At 38.4% G+C, this 22,526-nt stretch overlaps 1 protein-coding gene across 1 annotated transcript; it reads right to left on the bottom strand.

Annotated features, from left to right (window-relative positions):
* Window positions 1-4,590: 4,590 nt before the first annotated feature.
* LOC105039547 (protein REDUCED CHLOROPLAST COVERAGE 2) lies at window positions 4,591-20,762 on the bottom strand. Its single transcript, XM_010915733.4, has 23 exons — window positions 20,425-20,762; window positions 20,244-20,305; window positions 20,010-20,102; window positions 19,439-19,511; window positions 18,736-19,119; window positions 18,568-18,632; window positions 18,314-18,445; window positions 18,160-18,201; window positions 16,620-17,153; window positions 16,343-16,503; window positions 15,650-16,157; window positions 15,105-15,167; window positions 14,907-15,008; window positions 14,433-14,753; window positions 14,228-14,320; window positions 14,047-14,148; window positions 13,808-13,912; window positions 10,578-10,711; window positions 8,533-8,716; window positions 8,154-8,285; window positions 7,940-8,052; window positions 7,216-7,297; window positions 4,591-7,122 (listed from the first exon to the last, which is right to left on the bottom strand). Exons 1-23 carry the CDS (start codon window positions 20,492-20,494, stop codon window positions 5,056-5,058), a joined length of 5,622 nt encoding a protein of 1,873 aa, XP_010914035.1. The 5' UTR covers window positions 20,495-20,762; the 3' UTR covers window positions 4,591-5,055.
* Between the last annotated feature and the right edge of the window lie 1,764 nt (window positions 20,763-22,526).

The following is a 22,526-nucleotide window of genomic DNA, read 5'->3' as shown; positions in this document are numbered from 1 at the left end:
TTTAAGCGGCCTCTTGTCGCTAGTCAGAATTAAGATCGTTAGCATCACCAGTATTGCTGTTGCGTGGTTGTACCAAATTTTTTTCAGGCGTATTTATTCTATTGTACTTGCGTTGGGCACCTAGAATCTACTTACCCTGAACCTGAAGCATGGGTACCTCCATCCCTTTCTATTGACATTTTCTCGTCTTAGGATTTCTACATTTTGGTAGTTTGATCTTATTAACAGTTAACTTTCGAAAAAAACAAAAGTTATTAACAGTAAAATTAAAAGGACCTATTCCTTTCACTTCTGGTTTGCTTTTTCTTTGTATCTATTTTCGTTCTTTTAATGAAAGCGATTAAATTTAGATCCGATCTTTTCTCAAGGGAGAAAAAAAAAAAAAAAAAAAGGAAAGTTCTTTGCAATACTTCGCTTGATTGTTAGCTCCTGTCTTACTACTTACATTTCTAAGAAAAAGAAATGTACATTTTTTATAAGTAATGTCTTTTTTGAATGGAATTTTTTTATAGGTAATGTTCATTAGTAATATCTTTGAAGTTCAACAGAACTTTTATAAGATATGGAGTTCATAGAGCTTGACTCAATCATGGAAGGAAATGCTCAAGATTTTGACCAAATTGGTGCAACCATAAGCCAAGCTCATCATAGTTGTTAAAGCTAATTAGCAAGTAAAAAAAAAATGTTACAGCTCAAGTCATGAGAGTATTTAGCCAAAGCCAGGTTTCTTTTCATTTATAACACTGGGACGGGAAGAGAAAAATCTTGAACTTTCCAGCATGCCAGGAGTTGTTCACGAACAGCTCTACTTACTTCCCACCCATCCCTATGTGATGTAGTTAAGAGTCCAGTCTCAAGGAAAATATATCCCAAACTCCTAACTTCCTAGGGACGCATTAAAAGGGAAAATGAGATGAATCTTAGCTTCTCAAAAGTTGATTAGATAGCAGTCAATTTGGTTGGATGCATTTAATTAGGTAGATGTGGAACCAATTGCATTTGGTGTAAATCAATTCTAATTCCAAGTCTTTTTCTCAGAGAAAAAAAAGGGTCGTGCTCAGCCGCAAACCCTGAAGAACCCCCGAAAAGGTCAGAAACAGTTCGTTCATAATACGAAGAAGAATATGATTTAGTTCAAAGTCAAATGTCATAATTGACTAAAAATGCAAATTTATTTTCTAAGTTTACTTAGTAAATGATGCACAAATTCGTGCTAAGGTCAAAAACCTATGATGGTATGGCCCCTGATTGATCTATTACGCCGTGGATTTTCCTGTAAGGCTCAACTCTTTTCTCACCTGAGGCTGAACTCTGATGCTAACCGCACTCGTCCTAAAGAGTTGATTTGCTCATAGAAAATATATTCTCCGGCAGAATCTAGTAGGACAGGGCTCTTTGATTGCATTAGGGTTGGGAGTCCGCCTTAGTTGATTTTTGAGGACTACACGCATATTTATAAGCCACAGAGATCAGATCAGATAAATTACTTTACATTAATAAATTTTTTATATTCTTATTGAATTATTTCAAAATATCTCCTCTTTTTCTTTTTTCTTGAGATGAAGGGTCTCAAAATTTATTCAATTGAGATAAATTACAGAGTCAAATTTGAAGAGAGAGTAGAAAACAAGGAGAACAGAGAAGTATTCAGTTCCTACAGATCAACTTACAACGTACAAAAACTAGGGAAACCAGATCGATAGAAACTTGTAATTGATCGCAGTGGGTTACTTAGAATTCCCAGGGTTTCCTTGAATTAGTTAATTGAGCATTGGAGGGAGGGTGTCTTTTTGGCTTTCATTGCTTGGTTTTAGTGCAGGGGTTAAGAGACAAAAGGCCAAAGACCTAATAATTCTACTGCGGGAGGGACTGGCAGATAAGATCATGGCGACGATTGGCTGAAGGTGAGCATGATCCAATGCTTAGATTAACAATGAACACAATAAACAGCTGTGTTCTGTCCAACATTGGAGATCCATCTGGCTCCATAGAAAAATATGTTTACTGAAGGTGGTCCCTAAGGAGTTTTGGCAGGAGGTGCTCACCCAATGAACCAACGACAGAGTCAATGCTCCCAACGATCATATATGTAGGATAAGTAGTAAATAAAGGAGACCGTTAAAATAAATTCTGTAGCCACCGATACGGATGAAACCATAATGGTGGGAGTTTCTGGATTTTGTGGAACCGGCAAAAATTTCATTCTTTTTCACCTGTTAGACACTTCTTTCTTGCCTAAGTTTCAATAAACTCAAGCATGTTTGGTTAGAAGGAGTTGGACAATGGAATGGTAATAAAAATGAATAACTCCCATTCCAACTATTTGATTGGGAGTTCCATTTTCATTCCATTTCTAGAAAAAAAAAAAGAATACCTCATTTCCAAAAATCCAATCTTTACTATCTTCTAGTATTCAAATTCAATTTTGATTTTAGTCATGAACCGAATGGATCAGGAGATATTTCGGCTATCATTCCTATTCATTCTGACTTTGACTCCGATTCCAGTTGTGGACTAAATATACCCTAATCCTTTTATACCTCAATTCATAAGAGTATTTGAAAGTTTTAAGGTCAACAACTCATTGAATGCCAAAAATACCGATGGGTATGTTTGATTCGCGATCCGAATCGAAATTTGAATTGAAATGAAAATGAATTGAAATGGCAATCAAAATGATCATATCCTCCGACACGTTTAAATTATGACTGGAATCAGAATCAAAATTGAAATAAGATTTGAATACTAGGAGAGAGCAAAAATTGGATTTTGCGGGTTTGGGGTATTTTTATTTCTCTTCCAAATTAAAATACGAATGAAACTCCTTTCAGTGAAATGTGTGGAATAAGAGTTGCTTGGTCCTATTTTCATCCTAGAGTTCAAATTTCTCCAACCAAATAATATCCTAAAATAGAATAAAATTCTGCTTCTTATTTGAAAACTTGCAGAAAAGATGAGAAAAGGTCAGGTTCATACAAACATGAAGTGATGCAGGATGACAATTGAATTTTTAATGTCCATGATCACAAATGATTGCTGATGAGAAAAGGTTTTAATACTGAATCCGAACCAAGCACGCAATATAAGAACTTTGACATAATGTATGTATATGCCCTCTCACATCGAGGTAATGTTATTGTATTTGAAATTAGCTTTCAGTTGATTGTATGAAATGCGATTGCGCTGGGCTTTTAAATTAAACAATCAAGTGCATTTGAGTGAATTCAATCAAATTCAGAATATAGTCATCTAAATTGATAAACCGTATCATTAACATCTAAAATGTTTGAAAGCATAAAATTAAATGGTCAAATGTGAACCAACTACAAGCAAAGTGGATATGACTAATAGAAATAAATAATGTATAAAAGGCCATATTAATCAAGAAACAATTATTGATTATGATTTATACATCTTAACTTTATGTTATCATTGGCACAGTTTTTTTTTTTTTTAAAGCACTTGATGCATAGACTAGAAAAGCTTCTAAAATGTGATTTATGGTTGCTCGGATATTTTAATATTCTAGGTCATAGTCAATAATGTTGAATTTCAAATTTAGGTAACTAATCATATGTTTTGAATTCTCAGGGTTCAAGTTCAATCTTGTAGCAGGTTTATGTTGAACAAAGAAAAAACACACACACACACACATGTGGCACTTGTAAAATGAAACAAGGTGGTCCTTCCCATGTCTGCTTCAGAGAAAAATGGACTTCACAATGGGCCGAGATTGTTTGAAAGATTATCTTCAGGGATGATGAGTCGACTCCCTCGTCGATGGTATGCTGGTAAAGAGAATTCCTGGTCAACCCTCAAAAGGAGACTTTCTTGTCAATGTCCTACCCTCTGATTATCATCACAAGGAAAAAGGTCAACGCTAAGATCACTTACATAAAAAGAATAAGGGTCAAATCAATAAAAAGATAAGCGAGAGAATAACAAACCGAGATTTCCAAGCTGCACAATTTTTTTTTTTAACAGGAATATATATATATATATATATATTTTAAATTTTCTTTTGTGAGATTGCGCTTGGAGTTTGAATTCACAAGAATGCTTCCTTTTCCCATGGCTTTCCCTTCTCATCTTTCGCTCAAGATGACCATGAAGTAAAATAAAAAAAGGCCAAATTAAGATCGATTGTTCATGATTTCTCTCAGTTTCAGTTATCAGTCGCACATTCTGCATGAGCAGTTCTGTCATTGCTGAAAAGTTTTATTAGAGAAGCAGCTGATAGGATTGGACAAAAACCTATTCTCATGGAGAATTTTTTTATCATAAACTCAATGGCATTAGTAAAAGTACTAGAGGGAAGTTTAAATTTCCTCGAGAGGAGCACAAATGGAATGGTATTCAACCTGAAAGTTGTCACCTAAATATTCATTATTCAACGTTCATAATATATATGTTCTAGTGGGTGAGCAAAAGCCAGTTGCACCGAGATCATACACAAAAAAGAAAAACTTCAGAACTTGGTGATTATTAGATAAACAGGTGATAAAAGGAAATCATGCTCATGCAGGAACTTTCTAGCTTTTTTTCAAAAAAAATAAAGGGATTACCATCACATTTCAAAGCCGCAGTTCGTAAACCAACTAGCGATAATCTAATATTAATCATTAATTTGACTATGCCTGTCTTTGGAGAGGGAAATCAGCATCTTTTACAATTTGTACTGCATAGAATGGTTAACTGACCAAACAAACTCAAAGTTTCAAAGTCGACAATGTTCAAAACCACTAAGAGAGAGAGAGAGAAAAAAATCGAAGGAAAATGGAAAAGGAGGAAAACCTAAATCAACTACGTGCTAGCTGCTTCAGCTCATCTTCATAGCTTCCATCATAACATGCAACAAATGCAATAAGATCAGCTTCCCTGGTTGCTCTTGCTCCAAAACTAGTGGTACCATCAGCATTTGTGTCCTCAGTCCTAGAGATGGAGGAAAGGGTTGGTCAATTTTCTATTTCAAATAAGCTTTTTCTGGTCCTCAGCTTTCTATCATCCCTCATGAACTAATTATCTTTCGAGTGAGGTTCACATTCCCTTTTTCTCTTAAGTCACAACCTCAACAATCTCAGCTTCACTATCACTATAATCAGCCCAGCACTTTGGCTTATCAATACCTCTTCCTGCCTCTGGAGATTCTTTTGCCACCACAAGATTTTCAGAATTAGTTCCTGGAGAAGTGATGTCCTGCTCAGCATCAAGCTTGGTATCTTTTCCCTCAACAGACTGTTCAACATCCACATTTTGGTTATCATCCTTGGCTTCCACGATAACCATGGCGACATCACCATTGTCTTCAGCAGAAGCTTCCGAACTTTCAGAGATTTCAGAGGAAACTGAAGTAGGTGTTGTCCCTAGACTACTTGGTGATGGTGGAAAACTATTTGGGGATGGTGGTATATCAGTTGGTGACGCTGAAAGCCCACTGGGTGATGCTGGATAGCCGTTAGAAATCCAGGGTTGGCTGGGTACGAATTCAGCAGCATTTGGGTTCATTATTCTAGGACCGAAGCAATTCCCATCAACAGCAACAATCTCACCATTCTGCAAGGCAGACTTGTTGCGAGGAGCCCGATGACCTGATCGGTTGTAGCCACCACCCAGCCGTGGACCGTAAGGGACCCTTGCAGTAGCAGACTGATGAGGATGCTTACGGATTGGAAGTGTCAGCATTGGGGGCATATTTACTGGAGGAGGCAAGATTCCTCCATGTTCTTTGAATCCCAGCATTGCAACTGAGCCAAAGACTGGTATGGTCGATGGATTGAATGGAGGTGCAGCAGCAGAAAGTTTGCTAATAGGCTCCTTGGCAGTTTGAACAGCTTCTTCATGTCCTTTGTCTTCAATCGGTAAAGACGTCTCCTTCTCACCTTCACTGGACACCTGTTCTGGTATCTCATAACCTACATTATTCACCTCAACAACAGAAGTCGAGGCATTCCTTTCTGGCATGGCAGGTGACTCTTCTGAAGCCAATGAAACTGCTTCACATTCCTTATCTGCAGAACCTCCAGTTTCTGATGCTTCTGATCTTCCCAAGACAGGAGCTACCTTGCGGTCCTCTCTTGTGCTGCCTTTTGGATCTGAATTCACTCCCGGTTTTGATGAGATTTTGTTAGACTCTTCCAAATTTTCCACATTCTCAGACTTAGAATCTGCAGTATCTTTATCTTCAGCTTTCGTTACCCCTACAACTACACCTTCAGTTTCTGGGGTTGCTTCTGAAGCTGTAATATCGACTGTTTCCTTGTCCTTTTCCTCCATGGCATGTCCCTTGATTTCCTTGCAGGAAGACATGGGGTCCTTCTCTTCCATGGTCTCTTGATCCTTCCTCCCCTCTTTAAGATCTTCTGCCATCTGCTCTCCTGGAGTTGGTTCCATAGCACTTACATCCTTGGAGGCCTCCTCGTTCTGTTCATGTGGATCTTTGTCCTCCAGCATTTGATCTTCTACAACCTTCACAATAGTACCAGGAGGAGCCAATGCTACATCTTTGTATGACAAACTTTTTCTCGTTGATTGACTACTGATTGGAATTGTTAATGAAACTGCCTTTGCAGCTGTTGTAGCAGCAGGGCTGGCCGGTGCTGACTTGGCATTACTAGACTTTTCTGTGCTGTTTGCTGAGACAGCAGGGGTACCTATTTTGGGGCTGAAGCTAGAACTCTTCGCAAGCTTCTTTGAAACAGGGCTAGAAGCAGCAGGAAAAACACCCTCATTAGGTGAAGATCTTGGGGAAGAGAAGGTAGCGGCTGGCCTTCCTCTGTATCGTCCATTATCTGCATTATTTAATGCATTTGTACTAATCTTTGCCAGACTAGGTCTCCCTGAACCAGACTTACGACCTGCCAGGGATCTTCCCTTGGTGCTGGCCTCTTGCCATCCTTCATCAGATGTGCTCGCTTGTGTTACATCATCCTGTGGGTTCAACCCATACACATGAATTACGGTGATGTTGGGCTTCTCATCTTTAGATTCCACTGGCTGAATATTGCTGCTATTCTCTTTATCATTAGAGTTCTTCTTCCAAGGATGATCTTGATTGGATGTTTCAACCTTATGATCATCACCTTCAACCACTTCCAATTGATTTTGGCTAACTCTGCCTTTGATCTACAACAGACCAGTTGAAACATGTAAATAAAGTTTATGCTCAGATAGATAAATAAACATGCAGTAGTTTTTTCAAGCCAAGTAAACCTATACCTTTGCACGAGCTTGCTTCTTTTGAATTTCCCTTGCTTTAAGCTCTGCATCTGGATTGATATAATCCAAAAGATCTGATACACTGGTAAAACAGCCAAAGGAGGCAAGATAAAGCAGCAAGAACCAAACATATAAGAATGGCCACAGGCTATAATAGTACAATGACAGGCAGGCTCTACTGAAGCTTACATGAAAATTTTTCATGATTTACAGTCTTATTGTTGTGCTAGATTGTCAGCATAAAACTGTAGAAAATTTAATTCAAGGGAAAAGAAAAAAAAGCCAAATAATTGTGTAGCAGTGATCGACAAGCAACACCAGTCAGAAGTGCAGTAATTTTGTTCATACACGAATTAGATTTGGTAAATGACTTTTCGTTCTTAAATCCCTGTTTGGATTGCAGTAAATGGAGAAAAACATAGAGAAATCACTTCTCTCCAAACCCACAATTTTCCTCTCTGACAATGGAGAGATTTGGAGAGAACAAAATGGATGCTCAAAATAATTTTTTCATTCCTCTTCTGGCACAAAACTGGAGAGTCAAAATAAATTTCTTTTCTTTTCTCTCATCTAAGTCCAAACAAGATGAGAGAGTCATTTTCTTCTCTTCTTCTCTCTTCTCTCTTTCCTTTTCTCTTCTATTCTAAATTAACATGTGGTATTGTCGACTTTTATTTAATGTGATTTAACTAAATCAGTGACAACTACTACGGTTGTTGTTTACCTCAAATGACCTTTGCTAGCGATGGAAGCATCTGGCTTTGGAGTACCATTGCGTGCAGCTTCCTGCTGCTCAAGTGCTTTTGATTCAAAGTACTCAAGCCATGCAGCAGCATCCTGAATGAGATGTGTAAGATTATAATAGAACTGGATGATACTCTAGTATAAGGAGCAGAAGATGGTAGACAAAATGGTCAAGTGACCAACAATATGGCTACCTGTGTACGTAGATCTTCTGACCCAAGTTTAGCTTGAAGTATGCGCAGAGTGGTTTGCTCATGTTGGACACTTAGAGAATAGGCTTCCATCAAAGATAAAGCAATGGCAATAGCATGATAACTGGCTGCAGTCTGCACAATAGAATAAAACCAAATTATCTCCCCGAGGAAGCAGCCAGCGAATAACATTGTGTGCAAGCATTTATGGATGCTACAGGGCCAGATCTATGTGTGTGCGCATGCTGTCTTTAAAATCAAAATCAAAGAATTAGGTTCATGGAATGCATTTGTCTGGAACTAAGAGGCCAGATGTGTTAACAAATATATCTGATGAGTGTGTGTCACACACACACTCAGAGAGAGAGAGAGAGAGAGAGACCTGAATGTGATCTGCTCCAAGCAGTCTTTGATTGCATTTAAGAGCCTCATGAAGGTACCTGAGTGCAACATGAACATTTCCCAGGCCTTCTTCCATCATTGCAACATTGATGTATGTTGCAGCAGTGTTGGGATGTGAAGGACCACACGTCAGGTGCAAAAGATATAATGCACGATTAACATACCTAGGGCACATGGGACACATTTTGACATTTTACAGTCATCAGCAAAACATGCAGCGATAAAATTGAAGAGATGATATATAATAAGGGTTTTAGATAGAGAAAAGTTTCCATATATATTAACACTTAAAGAGGCAAGAATCTGTTTGCTCCATATGACACATCAATAGCAAGGTTCTGTCTTAACATCATATCAATATGGAATTCAAAAGCATGCTACCCTTGATGCTATCTTGCCAAATCTCATGCTTCAACTTTTCCAGCATGCCTGATTCTGACAATCTGCTGTTGCATGTAACGTATCGTACAAGTAACCATGATAGTATCATACGAGGATAACGATGTCAGATTAAAAGCTGACTCCTTTAATTATCAAACTAGAAGCAAGCTAGTATGGAAAATTATTCTACACAAGTCGACTGATTTCTGCTCTTATCTTTTTTCTTTACAGTAAGAAGATGAGCTAATGTTTTCATTCTGCTTTAAACCTGTATGACTCCCATACATAATGATAAGATTCCAGGCAGCCACAAAGATGGGAAAGACCTTCAAGTCTCAAAGTGTCTAAGGAACAAAATCTTTGTACTTTGAGAAATATGTTTCCCAAGTATAGAGATCATTAAATAAAAAGTTTGACCTATATGCAGTAATTGCTTACATGATTAATTTCTTGATAGTCTAAAACAAGAGGGAAAGCAGATCCATAAGAGAGCATGGTTTATGAAGAACTATAAGCAAGAGGAAGCAAATGTTGATTCTGGGAATAGCTTTCATGTGATAATTTTAATGCTGATACGAGGAAAGAACAAGAAAAGAGGTCCTATCAGCACGGATCCTTTCCAAATATTCAAATGGATGAAAATAATTTCCTAGATATCATGACTGGCTTAACCTATGTTCTTAGTATTAGTACGGGGAAATGAAATCAAGCATTAATACAGGTGTCAGATTATCCATAGTCAAAAAACAAAATTCTACTAACTAGAAAATACAGATAGGTGATGGAAGACCTTGGTTCAATGGTAAGTTTGCTCTATCGTTGCAGAAACAGCCTCTTTGCACATGTGGGTGAGGCTGCATACATCTGGCCCTCTTCAAATGTTGTAGTGGCAGGAGCCTCGTGTATTGGTATGCACTTTTTTAGAAAATATGGATAGGTATGCATATATTGTGTAACTTGGAGTTCATATTATTATTATTGAAACAAAACTAAGTAGAGTACTTCATTGCAAAAACATAAAAATGGAAACACAAAGTGGAAAAAAAGACATTATTTAATCCAAAAAAAAAAAGAAAACGAGAAACATAATCCATATAGAACTTAAGGCGAGGCTGCATGTCTGATAAAAAGGTCTATGTTGTTTGCAAGCATACTTCAGCATCAGCAGTCTGCTGGACTACAGTTAAAGAGGAAATTAAAGAAGGTGTTGGACTCTCTGAGACTTGTTTGCCAGAATTTTAGGTTCTCATATAAAACATATATTCTTCATATAGAAGGCGAAAACATCCATCAACTAACAGGTTTTGATATTTTGCAAATAGTGGTACCTCAAGAACCTAGAAAAATCCAGTTAAACAAACATCTGACACGATATCTGCAATAATTAGATTTTAACACAATGAGAAACATAGTACAATTACAGCTTGGTTAGGTCAGCACTGAGTGGAATGTGCGTTTGTGCACATAACTGGGTTTAAGGCAATCAGAATTTAAGTGAGACCATAAACATAGTAAAGGGGAAATTCATTCACCTTATTCTAGCAACACAAAGAACCTAGTCAGTGCTACAGCTATTGCACATGGCTCTGGATTCACAAACTTAAAGTCAAAATACTGAATAACAACCTTGGAAACTCTACTTACTTCAGTGCCAATTCTGTATGTTGAAGGCGATAGTAGAAAACAGCTAGATCTCCATAGCTTTTCATTGTATCTGGATGATCTAGACCAAGTTCCCTCTCATTGATATCCAAAGCTTTTTGCTGATAGATGGTTGCCTATTCAAATTGCGAAAAAACAACATTAAAACATAACTCTTAGGAGAATTCATAGCGCAGTGTCCAGACAGCTGTTACCCATTTTCATAAACAAAACAAATACTGCATGAACCTTGAGAAAAATAAAAGCAAAGGATAGAATGTTAAACAAACTATACTGCTCCGATTCTCCATTTGTATTTAAGACAAGCATTTTAGAAAGTAGAAAGTAACTATAACATAAATATGGGGTTCTGGAAAGCAGCATCATAACAAACTGGCAACTAGTTAAACTAAATTCTACAATTCTACAATCCACTGTTTCTAAATCATATGCATGAGATCATGTGTGCAAGCAATTGGCATAATAATGTATACCCCAATTATGTGACTTTGATCCATAATATTATGAAATTAAGATCATTGAAATGGTTGTAGTATGGCAATTCACCAATTCCATGCACTCAAAAGTTTTCTAAAACAATGCCAATAGACCCACAGGTATGCATGAATATATATTTCAAGAATTAGGTATTAAAGAAAAAAAAAAGATAATACTTGGATTCTTCTATATCATTTAATATTATCTTTATGACATGGCTCTGGCCATTGGACACCATCCAATCAACAGTAATCAGAAACTTTTTATCAAAAAGATCATAAAACTGGAAACTTAATCATATAATTATAGCAGTTCTTTGGTCTGTATGTGTCTATATGTATGAAGGAAAGGGAAAAAAAAAACAATCTAACATAAGTCCTCTTTAAAATATAATGGAGCTCTTTCATTCTTCCCACTTTGTCAATTATCTCTAGGAAAAGAGGGTTTTTTTTCCTGATTGCATGAATGTACAGGACCACTTCATTACTTGCCAAGTGGGTTTCTGAGCTTTAGAGTAGGCAACTCTCGTGCCACAAGTAGCCTGTCCAAGAATGTAGTTCATCAAGGGCTGCTATCAAAGATTGATTATATACCTCAATCAACGAAGACAAACCCATAGGGGTGGGATAAGGCAGGTTGGCTAAGGTCAACCTTTTCTCTTGAGTATGTCAAAAGTTCAAGGCAAATGTAGCGATTATGTTCTCTCCTAAGCAGATGAAGGTTTTTCATTGAAAGAGAACATAAAAAGTAAAAAATAAGTTAAACTAACACAGAAAATATCAATGCTACTCCTATAAGAACATACTAAAGACCACCCCAGTCCTAGATTGACAAATGGGATTGGCAAACAAAGCGCAAACTGCAAGTGATCCAAACATATGCCTAGAACACTAAACAGCCATCTACTATATGATTGGTCATCGGCAAGCAAGTCAATAATCATCATGATGTATTGACCTTTCTGGCTATCACCTACAGGATTGGCAGATCCCTCCAAATGTCCATGCCTAGCAATCAGAATGGACCATTATATTGTTCTAACTAGGAGCCAATAATAAGTTCTCAACAAAAATTCACCAAGAGCAAAAATGAGTTAAGTCACAGTCAAGACCCATTTGGGCTGCTTTGTATCTGTCTCATAGAACAAGCAAGTCTCTTAATATCTTGGGCCCAGTAAAGAATGGCATACATCAAAGTGACACTCACAGTTAAATTATGAGTCTGCACAGTGAATTCCATTATGCCAGGAAGTCCCAGGTTGCTCAAGAACTTCCATCAAAGTTGTTTTTTTGCAGATTGCTGCAATTGTGGGTCCCCATTCTTAATGTTCACAATCAACAAGTTAATACCACAAAGCAACCTCCATTTGTTTCCAACAAAGGCTGCCATAATATTAAGAACATGTGCAATCTAAATCCCAATTATAAAGCATTTTGCCTCATAGAAGACCACTGGACTTCTGCTTGACCTCATAGAAACCCTGATAGATCAGCCAATTCATCTCCCTCAAAAATCCCAATAAAATCTTGCATGGAACAAAGAGCCAATATAGCTAGTATTTTAGGAAAAATGGTCAAAAAACAGGGAATCAAATAAATACATGAAGGAAGCACACAAACATACTTATGAGATGTAACACTAAAATCAAAATCTCCAATGATAGGAAGAACTTGTTGAAATGTAATCATAGATTCATTTATCTGTCAGGCAAACCAAACAACAGCTTGCAAGGCAAAAAAGGGGGTACTTACAAGAAGACAGCACGATGAAAACTGTACCATAAAAGGGACTGCACGATAACACTTCACAACAAAAAAAAGCTTTTTTAAGCTTATTAATTCTATGCATGCAACATTATCTTAGGTGTTCATATAATGTATAAAATAATTTTTGATTTTGCTATTAGTTACTTATGTAATGGAAAATTTAATATGCATCTAGATTACAAAAGAAATGTACTATTAAGATGGATAAGTACGATAACAAATGTCAAAAGATTCCATGCATGACATGGAAATCATAGGAACTAAGTAGGAAAAAATTCTTAACAATGAATGGTTTATATGATATAAGGTTGTGACAATATGGACCTTGAGCGTATGATTTATATACGGCATATGAGCAGCAGTTTTTGACCCAGACTATTCCTATTTCCAAGCCAGTTTCCTTTTCTCTTTGCCTAGTGATTTTTTTCTCCTGTTTTATATCATCTATTATTCTTTGTTCATGACCTTCTCAAATACCTGCTTCCCCTTATACAATCATATTGCCCCTGCTTCTCCTTACCAGCATTTAAAAATTTTAATTAGCAACCCAGTAAAATTATTCACTATAAGAATTTCTCTCCATTATCTAATTTAATCCTTCCAAATCCTGCCTACCAGTACTAAAACATTCATGGTTCTTACTTTTGTTATTTTACTACTCAGAAAGGGACGAGTCTTACATTCCTCGAGACTGAGGAACAACCTGTCCACTTGTGTCTTTGCATCATTCGTTTCTCTACTTTGAATTATCCACTCTACATTACATGCAGTCTCTCCAACCATAAATCTAGTAAGCACAGATGATTTTTAACCCATCTATAAAAACAATAGTCAAGTGAGATTTGGAAACTTTCTACCGAAAAGGCTAATTGATGTACTTGCTATTCAGTTTAAGATACCAGCAGGATAACCATCACTAGAAAAAACTATTGATCATGGCTCTAATAAACAATATTTGAAGGCATGTACCTGGTTAAAATCACCAGTATGATAGAGCACCACAGCCAAAAGGCTATATGCTCCTGCTGTCATTCGGTGGTAAGGACCACAGACTGCCACAAGTTTTGAAAGCGCCTTCAAGATCAAAAAAAATTAAAAAGATCACATTAGGATTTTTTTTAATGAGAAAAAAGAACCTAGTTTCCTTTTTTCTTTGGAAGGGGCGGGGGGAGCATTATGGAAGCATGGGAAAAAAATAGTTTTTATACCTTGGTACCATAGTTAACAGCATCCTCTAGTTTGCCTTTGTCCAAGGATGTCTTTGATGATTCCAACAGAGTGCGTCCATCTGCAGATGAACATGCGACATGCTGCCATTCAAAATAACAAATGTCACAGGTGCTAATAATCAAGTCAAACTTGTCTCCTGTGAATAAAGCATGTTCTTACTTTGTATACAGGAACCAAGCTGATGATATCTGACCTCCTGAAAGGATATGGGCTATCCATATCATAGTCTCTAGGAATTAGCTCAAGTCCCACCTGCATTGGGAAAGTTCCACTACAGCTTACCAATGATAAAAATTACAAAGGTTTCGGACCTTAGGTGACTAAACAATACTAATGAAGTAAACAACAGAACTTAGGTACCCACCTTGTGGCAAAGCCCCCGTAGAACAGCATACTTCCTCAAATCATGGCAACTTTCATCTTTCCATTTCCATCCAAATCTCTTCAGTAAAAAGATTTCCAACCACTTTTGCTTCAGATTATCATCAGTAGCTATGTTTGTATCTACATTTTCTGCCCGCAAGGATCCCAGCAAAATGTTCAGACATGAGGCCACTGCTCCAGCCATGCCAGTTATATCATCAACTGCTGCAATAACTGCCTGCAGTATATGCTTAAATGCTCGAACTACCATCTCATGTATACAAAGGGACTGTACATGAGGAAGTTTGTCGGCAAGTTCAACCTGATAAGAAGGGCAGCAAAACATAGAAAGAAAAAAGGCTTCAGCAATTTTTTTTTTTGGTTACTATTGGTATTATACATGATGGCCAGGAATGAATTGCTTGATAGTATTTGATAAGCCATTAACATTACATATAAATAATAAAAAATTTACCACACGTCCTAATGAACACATCTGCAGACCCCTGGTATGCATAAAATCTGTCAATGTCCTCCCATCAACAGGAGAAAGTTCAAGTGAACCAAAATCTGCTACCTGAGGAATAATGCAGCATGATGTTAAGGCTTTTGGCTGCAAAATTACCAACCCACATAAAGGTAAACATCAGCAAGAATAGCTAGCCAAGCTTACCAACTTTGGTAATGCAGTATCCTCATAATACTTATGTGCCATCTCAATCAACTCATTGGGGGACTGCCAAAACCAATTAAATGAGACAAAGATTAAGTCCTGCAACTATATTTAACAATAGATAATATACTTGTAAAGTCCAGATCCACTTTGTGTCATGCATCTGGTGTCAAAATCATTAATTGACAGAATTGACAGACCAGAAAGGTAGCTATACAGAAGATTACTTCCAGGAAGCAAAGTGCCCACAATATTCATTAAATTATTAGTAGTAGCAAAAATATGTAAATGGATTTAGTGACATGCCAAATCCTCAAACTAAGCATTTCAGACAAGTGCTGATCAAAATGTACAACAGCAACAGTACGATTGAGCACAAAGAAATATGACAAAATTAAACAAACAAAAATCAATTTGTGAATACGAAATGACACATATAAACATGAAAAAAAGCAATCAATTATTGGGTCTGATGACTTGCTCAACCAGTTAAGTGCTGTTTCAGTCCAAGCAGAATTTATATTAATTAGAGGAGCAGGGCAAACCTTAAGATGAAGACCAGTATCAGATTCTTTCAGGCGTAAGAATGCTGCTTCAGGAAGCAAGTTCTGCAGCATAACTTCTCTTTTCTCCTTTGAATTAGCACTGTCTGCCACATGTGTCTTGTTTGCATTGACGCCACTATACGCAGAGTTTTCCTTTGCAAGATCGATCTTGCAAGCCTTATCATCTATTTTCTTCTTAATCTCTTTTAGCTGACCAAATTGTTTCCCGAGACCCTTTACGGTTGGCTCAACTTTGGAGTCCTCACTTTTCTTAGACTCAACTTTCCCAGAAGCCTGGTTCTGTAAGTGTTGCACCCAACATGCTCCAAGCTCCCATCTGATCGACTTTCTCTGCTTTGTTTCCTCTCCTTGCAACTTCATCAGACTATCTGCTAGTACTTTTCGTACGAAGGACCCAGCAGATTGTAAATCTTCAATTTCCATACATTGCAAGTGTTGGGCTCCACCACATGATTGAGCAGATGACTTGTGCAATAGCATTCTCAAGCTGAAAGGTAGACAGGAAATATCCCATTATTATCTTGCCATTTAGCAACCAATAGGTTGATCACCAATCAAAACAGCCTAAAACGAAACACTTATGTATACAACCAAATTAACATAAAACAAATACAAACAACCCATTTAGAAATGTTTATTCCACATAGACATCAAATTCTCTCATGGAATTACCTATTGACATTTAAAGAATTGCTACCTCCCTCAGGCTGATCTTCAATATCAATGTCTGACTGTGTTACAGTATTTCCAGCCAAGCCAGCCTCAACTGGAACCTGGACAGTGGCAGTATATCCACAATGTCTAACAACAACTACACCAAGAGTAGCAGTATCCTGCAAGGTCACCATATTTCTTCAGCATATAACTAGCAACCCTACCATTGGTTACACAGAAGAATCACCTGAGAAAAATCAGGGGTGTAATTTTATTTAGGAAAGGCAATACTTACATTAACTGTTGCACTCTCATCAGCAATGATTCCCTTTAGTAAATTTCTTTGAGCAAGCTCCTTAGAAGACATTCCTGGAGTCTGACTCCCATCCAATTTAGCATCCAACTTAGCACTTGCATCAGCTTTATCTCTCATAACCGTAATTTTTAAATCCCCAATTTGTTCCCGGTGCAAAATTGCATCAGCAGGACCATTTGGCATTGTGTTCAAATGCTCATGGCTGACAACAAGTTGCTGAATAGCTCCAACAGCTTTGAGGACAGCCACATCAACAAATAGGCTGTGAAGAAGAAAGGCCTTCCTGTCTCGAATTTGTCTCTCTTCAGCTGTCTTGCAGGGCATGGCAGCTAGCATTGAAAATTCCTTTGCCCATTGCCTTTGATCATGCTTTCCATCTCTTCCCTGACCTCCACCATTTCCACCCCAAGTTTCATCCTCTGTTGGAAGAAGGGGAAAAATTGATGGAGAATCTGCAACGATGGGAGGAACCACCCATGTGTTTGCTCGGAATCCATAAGGGAGATTCCCAAACTGGAAAAAAGTGAATACAAACTGACCATAAAGTAAATATAGAAATATAACATGTTACAGTTAATTCTAGATTTAGATGTTTTGAAAAAAGGGTAATATGAGAAGACAGCTTACTCTCATTAATGGCATGAAGGAAGAATCAATATGTTTTTTATTTGGCTAAAGATTAAATTTTATTGCTAATCACAAGCAATTATTTTATTTTGTTTACCCCAACAAATGATTTTCTACTACATCAGAAGAAAGCAATTATCTTGTTTATGAAGAAACCAAGTGAACTATGAAGGACTAAGAGAGATATTCAGTGGGAGGACTTGTAGAGAAGAATCAAGAAATAGAACTTGATCACGTTAGTGAACTTCAGAAAGCAGAAGAGAAGCTCGCTCAAGGTCTTGGTAGATTAAGTAACAAAGAAATAATGCCTCCAACGTCAATTGCAAAACACTAATACTCAAGGAATACAGCCTGTGGAAATTTGATTGATTAATGGTGAAAATTTAATTTAGACTGATAAGGCATACCATAATATCAATTCAATGAAACGACGACTGAAAGAACTCAGTGATATTTCAGTATATATTTTGTAAGAGAACACATTAATAAGACGGGCATAATTTCATGATCTCCATCAGAACCAACAAAATATAACTCAATATTCAATTGTCAGAGGGGCTTTATCTGCGAGTGCAAAAGTGAAAATACTTAAAGGGTGCATTTGGTTCGCGACTGCAATCGTAATCAAAACGGAATGGGTTGGAATGAGAATCAAAATGGTCATATCCCCCGACGTGTGTGGTTTGGGACCAGAATTAGAATCAAATTTAAATATTAAAGAAGAATAGGGATTGGATTTAGGGGATTGGGACATTCCCATTCCCCCCAGAATCGGAATGGGAATAATACTCCTCCCAACCTAGGAGTCACTCATTCCCATTCTCATTCTATGATCCAACTCCCCCAACCAAACATGCCTTGATTGTTCAAAGAATAAGTAGTAAAACCGCACCTTATTGTGCTCAATAAAAGCTTTCATGAGGGACTTGTACGCCTGCAATTACAAAGGATTCTTGATCAAATAAAACGTTTTATATGCAAAAAGAAGGGAGAGGGGGGAGCTCATGAAGGTAGGATATGAAGGAAAGATCTAAAATTTTACTTACCCCATCAAAGGGGCGGCTAATTTGCTGCAACAGACCCACCAATGAATGGCTGAGGAGAGCCCTTTTCCCAGCCGGGTAGAACCCTTTCTGCGATGCCACTATCGTCACCGGCTTCCCATTGCAAATCCTTACCTGCTCATCAATTCCCAACTCCCACTAGTTAATTAAGTCAACGGAAAAATTGGAATTTAACGCTTATTTGTTAAATTTCCAATGCACGATCCCATCTTTCTTGAAGTAAAAAATGAACCCACATCAATCTGAAAGAAGTCATCTTCCCTTTTGTCGTCCAAGAACGGTCGCGATGACCTCCTGATATCTGAAACGAATTACAAGAAGAAAACAATTTCAAGATCGAAATTTTCTGCATGAAAAGCGACAAAAACTGCGAAATAAAAGGAAAAAAGAGGCGTGTAACCAACATTGGAGCGGCGGCGTGAGGTGGGAGAAGGAGAAGAAGTCGTAGAATTGGCCGAGCTTGGGCGGAGGGTACATAAGCTCATCCTTGTGATTCCCACCGGGACTGGTGGTGGCAGTACTGGTGGTGGAGGGGGAACTTGGCTTCTCAGTCTTCGACTTCGGAGGGGACTCGGCTGTCTCGGACTCGGTGGAGGCCTCGGACGCCTTCGGCGGGCTGCTGGGCTGCGGCGGAGCACTAGATCGCGAGTCACCCTTCCCAACGCCTCCAGTCGGCGCCGCCGTCGATCCAGCATTCTTCGCCGCAGGCGCGCCGAAGGCGGTGGTGCAGGCGACGATGTCGAGCAGGCGGCGGACGTGGGCGAGGGCGAGCTCCTCCGTGTAGTCCTCTACAAGAAAAGAGAGGACGCGTTATTTAGCGCGTAGTCCCGGTAAAATAACTCGCGAGAAGCGTAGCGCGCGCGCCAGAAGTCTTACGGTTCTTTGGACTGATCAAGAACCGTTCGTTTCGTATAACCAATGTCCTTAGTTGTTTTCGGGAAACGGAATAAAGGGACATCATTAAATAGTTCCCACAGTTTAGCGATCAATACGCCGGTCAAGTCCGCCATCATTAAATGAACGGTTCTGATCAGTTCTCTCCTTAGGAAATTTTTTTTTTTTAATGATGTGGACGGGTGTATATAAGTGGAATGCGGCTGATGTTACCTTCGACGATGCTGAGACGGCAGGGCTTGAGGGAGACGATGTCCACCGTGTCTTTCAACCTGGCTCCACGCACCTGTTAAAGTACACAACCGGTGAACGTTAGAAAGCAAGTACATGCACCCGACGGGCTGGATCCGATCTTTATTTATAGAGCGGTAGCGGGGACGATGCCAAGTGGGAAAAATAGATAATAGTGAGTTAATACGAGCTTATATACGGACATCCGCATAATTTTTTATGCAGAAATAAGATCGCACGGAAAAATATATGCGGACATTTAACAGCAGACATCCGTTGATGGAATGCACCACTATACAACCTCGTATGCGGAACTGCGCACGAAATTCTATGCAGATGTAAATCCGCATAGAAAATACCTGCGGACGTGAGCCCCTAATATCCAGCTGTTTTTTTTGGGGTTTTTTTTTTTTTTCGTTGGAATCCGAGTGGCTTTCGTCGGTCCAGAAATATAATGCGCAAATATAAATGTTGCATACTAGCGCAAAACTTTTGTTCCGACGCATTTCCGCATAAAGAAATATTTGAGGGCGACCGTGCTTGAATTTCCTACCTCGTGGGAGAGGGAAAAGTTGGTGAGGTGGCACGTATCCACGTGTACGGCCAGAAGCTTATGAATGTCCAAAATGCTATCTGTCGATATCCCCTGCGTATCTCGCAGCAGTCAGATGGAGCTGAGGAACCCCATAATCTTATCTTCATCCACAGGCGCACGCAAAGCTAGCTTGCGCACTGTGTTCTGAAAAATGAGAGATGGGTGAACAAAAAAAAAATATATTCCCGTTACCTTGAGCGTCAGCTGGGCGAAGTCCGGGGTCTCAACGATTACGTCGATAACGGTCGGCAGCACTGCAGGTTTCCACACATGATATTCTCTTTAAATCCTTGGATTAGATTTGGAGAGAGAAATAGAGATTAAATTGGAAAAAAAAAAAAAAGAAATAGAGAGAGAGAAGAGATTAGGGGACCTTTTTCTTCTTTTTTCTTCTTGTCACCCTTGGCCTTGTGAGGCTTCGCTTTCCCAGCCTTGGGAGCCATCAAGCACCAGAGTCAGACTCAGAGAAAACAAAAACCAGCTCCCTTCTCTCTATAAGGATTATTATTTGAATTCAAAATGCTATAAGATTTCTTCTAAGGTGCATCTAGATGGTAGAGCTACATGGGATTGGATAGAGTGATTAATTAGAGGAGAGAAAAGAAAAGGCACGAGCTTTAATTAGTACAAAATGGAGGATGGAATGAGAGAAAGAGAGAAAGCTCTCTCAGAAGAAAGCAATGGGAAAGAAAAAGCAAAAGAGAAGTAGAAGAAGAGAGAAAGTGAGAGAGGGGAAGAGAAGAGAGAATACTGGAATAATGGATTTTGGATGTGGTGGGAGAGAGATAGGTGAAGGTAAGGTATAGGGTATAGAGGTGATGAGGAGAGAGGATAGGGGATAAGGTTTTATGGGTCTACTCCCTCCCATCGGCTTAATACTTGGAGAGAGAGAGAGAGAGAGAGAGAGAGAGAGGGAAGGGGGGGACGTGTGGGAGGGTAAGGAATTTGAGGCCTCTCATTTAGGGGTCTACTTCCTCCCATCGGCTTAAGACTTGGAGAGAGATAGAGACAGAGAGGGGGTGGCGGGGAGAAGGCGCGTATGGGAGGGTAAGGGATTTGAGGCCTCTCGTTTATGGACTTGACCTCCTCATCACCAAATCTCTCTTTCAATCCCAACCCCCTCCCAGCTTCTCGTGCCTCTACTCTATCCTTTCGAGTCTAATCCATTCCCCCCTTCTTTTGACTGCATGGGGTTGAGTTGCTCTTTGGAGTCTTCCGATAGTTATCTGAGATAACTCTGATATGCTTGGAATGGTCTACTTGGCAACCACCACAAGAATATTGTTTTTTTCTTTGAGCTATTTTACTATGATGGTTTCACTGTGATAACTACCTGTTTAGATGTAGCTTGGACGGTGCAGGAGGATGTTGGGTGGCCTACATGCAACCACGTTTTAATTTTTACCTTTTCGAGTCAAGCAATTGCTAAAGAGTTTTATGTCTCTATGAATGTAATGATTTGAAAAGGAATATGCTTTAATGATCCCATGCAACAGCACTTTTTTCTTTGATGCTAAAATTAGTACTTATGCATTCAGATCTGCCATTCAAGTCATTTATTGAATGTTTGATGTCTAGAGATTTGTCACCTGTACGTGTATTATATGGTTAAAAGATGAATATTCTTTTGTAATAAGACTAGATGAATATTTGATAAGCAGTTGAAAGGGTTAAAAAAAAGAACTACAACAAAATTACAAAGCAATTCAGTTTCAATTCTCATGTGCTTTGACATATTGAGAGTGTTTCAAACTGCAAAGATTACTAAACTTATGCCAACAAGATGTATGCGGTGCGTATTGGAGTGCAGCCTCTTTTTGGAAGAAAGAAATTGGCAAGGGATTGTTTGATGGATAGCATAAAGTATGAAATATAAGTTGTAGACAATCTAAAGATGATGATTTTCCACTTTCCAAATTAGTGAGATTGTTATTTAAGTACAAAAGCATTTTTTTATAATTTGTTATATACACTTTGAATTAATATAAGAGAATTTCAGGAGACACTATTTTTGGCCTCCATGATGCTTTGCTAGAGGGTTGGAAGTGATGCAAAAAGGCAGTAGTAGTTTTGGCTGACAATAGCCTGAGTATTTCTTAACTAGTTTTTCGATTGATCGATTAATTTTACATTTAAAGAGAAAACTTTAAATATATCTGACAGAATATTAGAAGACGTATGAGAGTCTAATGAGCTAATAGACTTCAGTTCATTTGAAGTTGCCAGCTAAACAAGCTGATAGTGACTTGGGTGACAATACCAAGAAATCTAGCTTCTTCTCACCTTGCAATTTGGAAGGGATTGGGGTATGCTAGAGGGGGCTGGCACCCATTGTAAAGGGCATTGTCTATAAACCTCTTCTAGCAAGAAAGAAAGAAATTTCACATCATAATGTGTCAAACCATGTGATTGCATGTGGACTACACTTTCATTAGTTTTAAGCCTCATGCTCATCTATATCAAGTGAAAAATCCA

Source organism: Elaeis guineensis, chromosome 1 (genome assembly GCF_000442705.2).
Source record: "Elaeis guineensis isolate ETL-2024a chromosome 1, EG11, whole genome shotgun sequence".
Classification (NCBI taxonomy): Eukaryota; Viridiplantae; Streptophyta; class Magnoliopsida; order Arecales; family Arecaceae; genus Elaeis; species Elaeis guineensis.
This window is presented reverse-complemented; position numbering and strand designations above follow the sequence as displayed.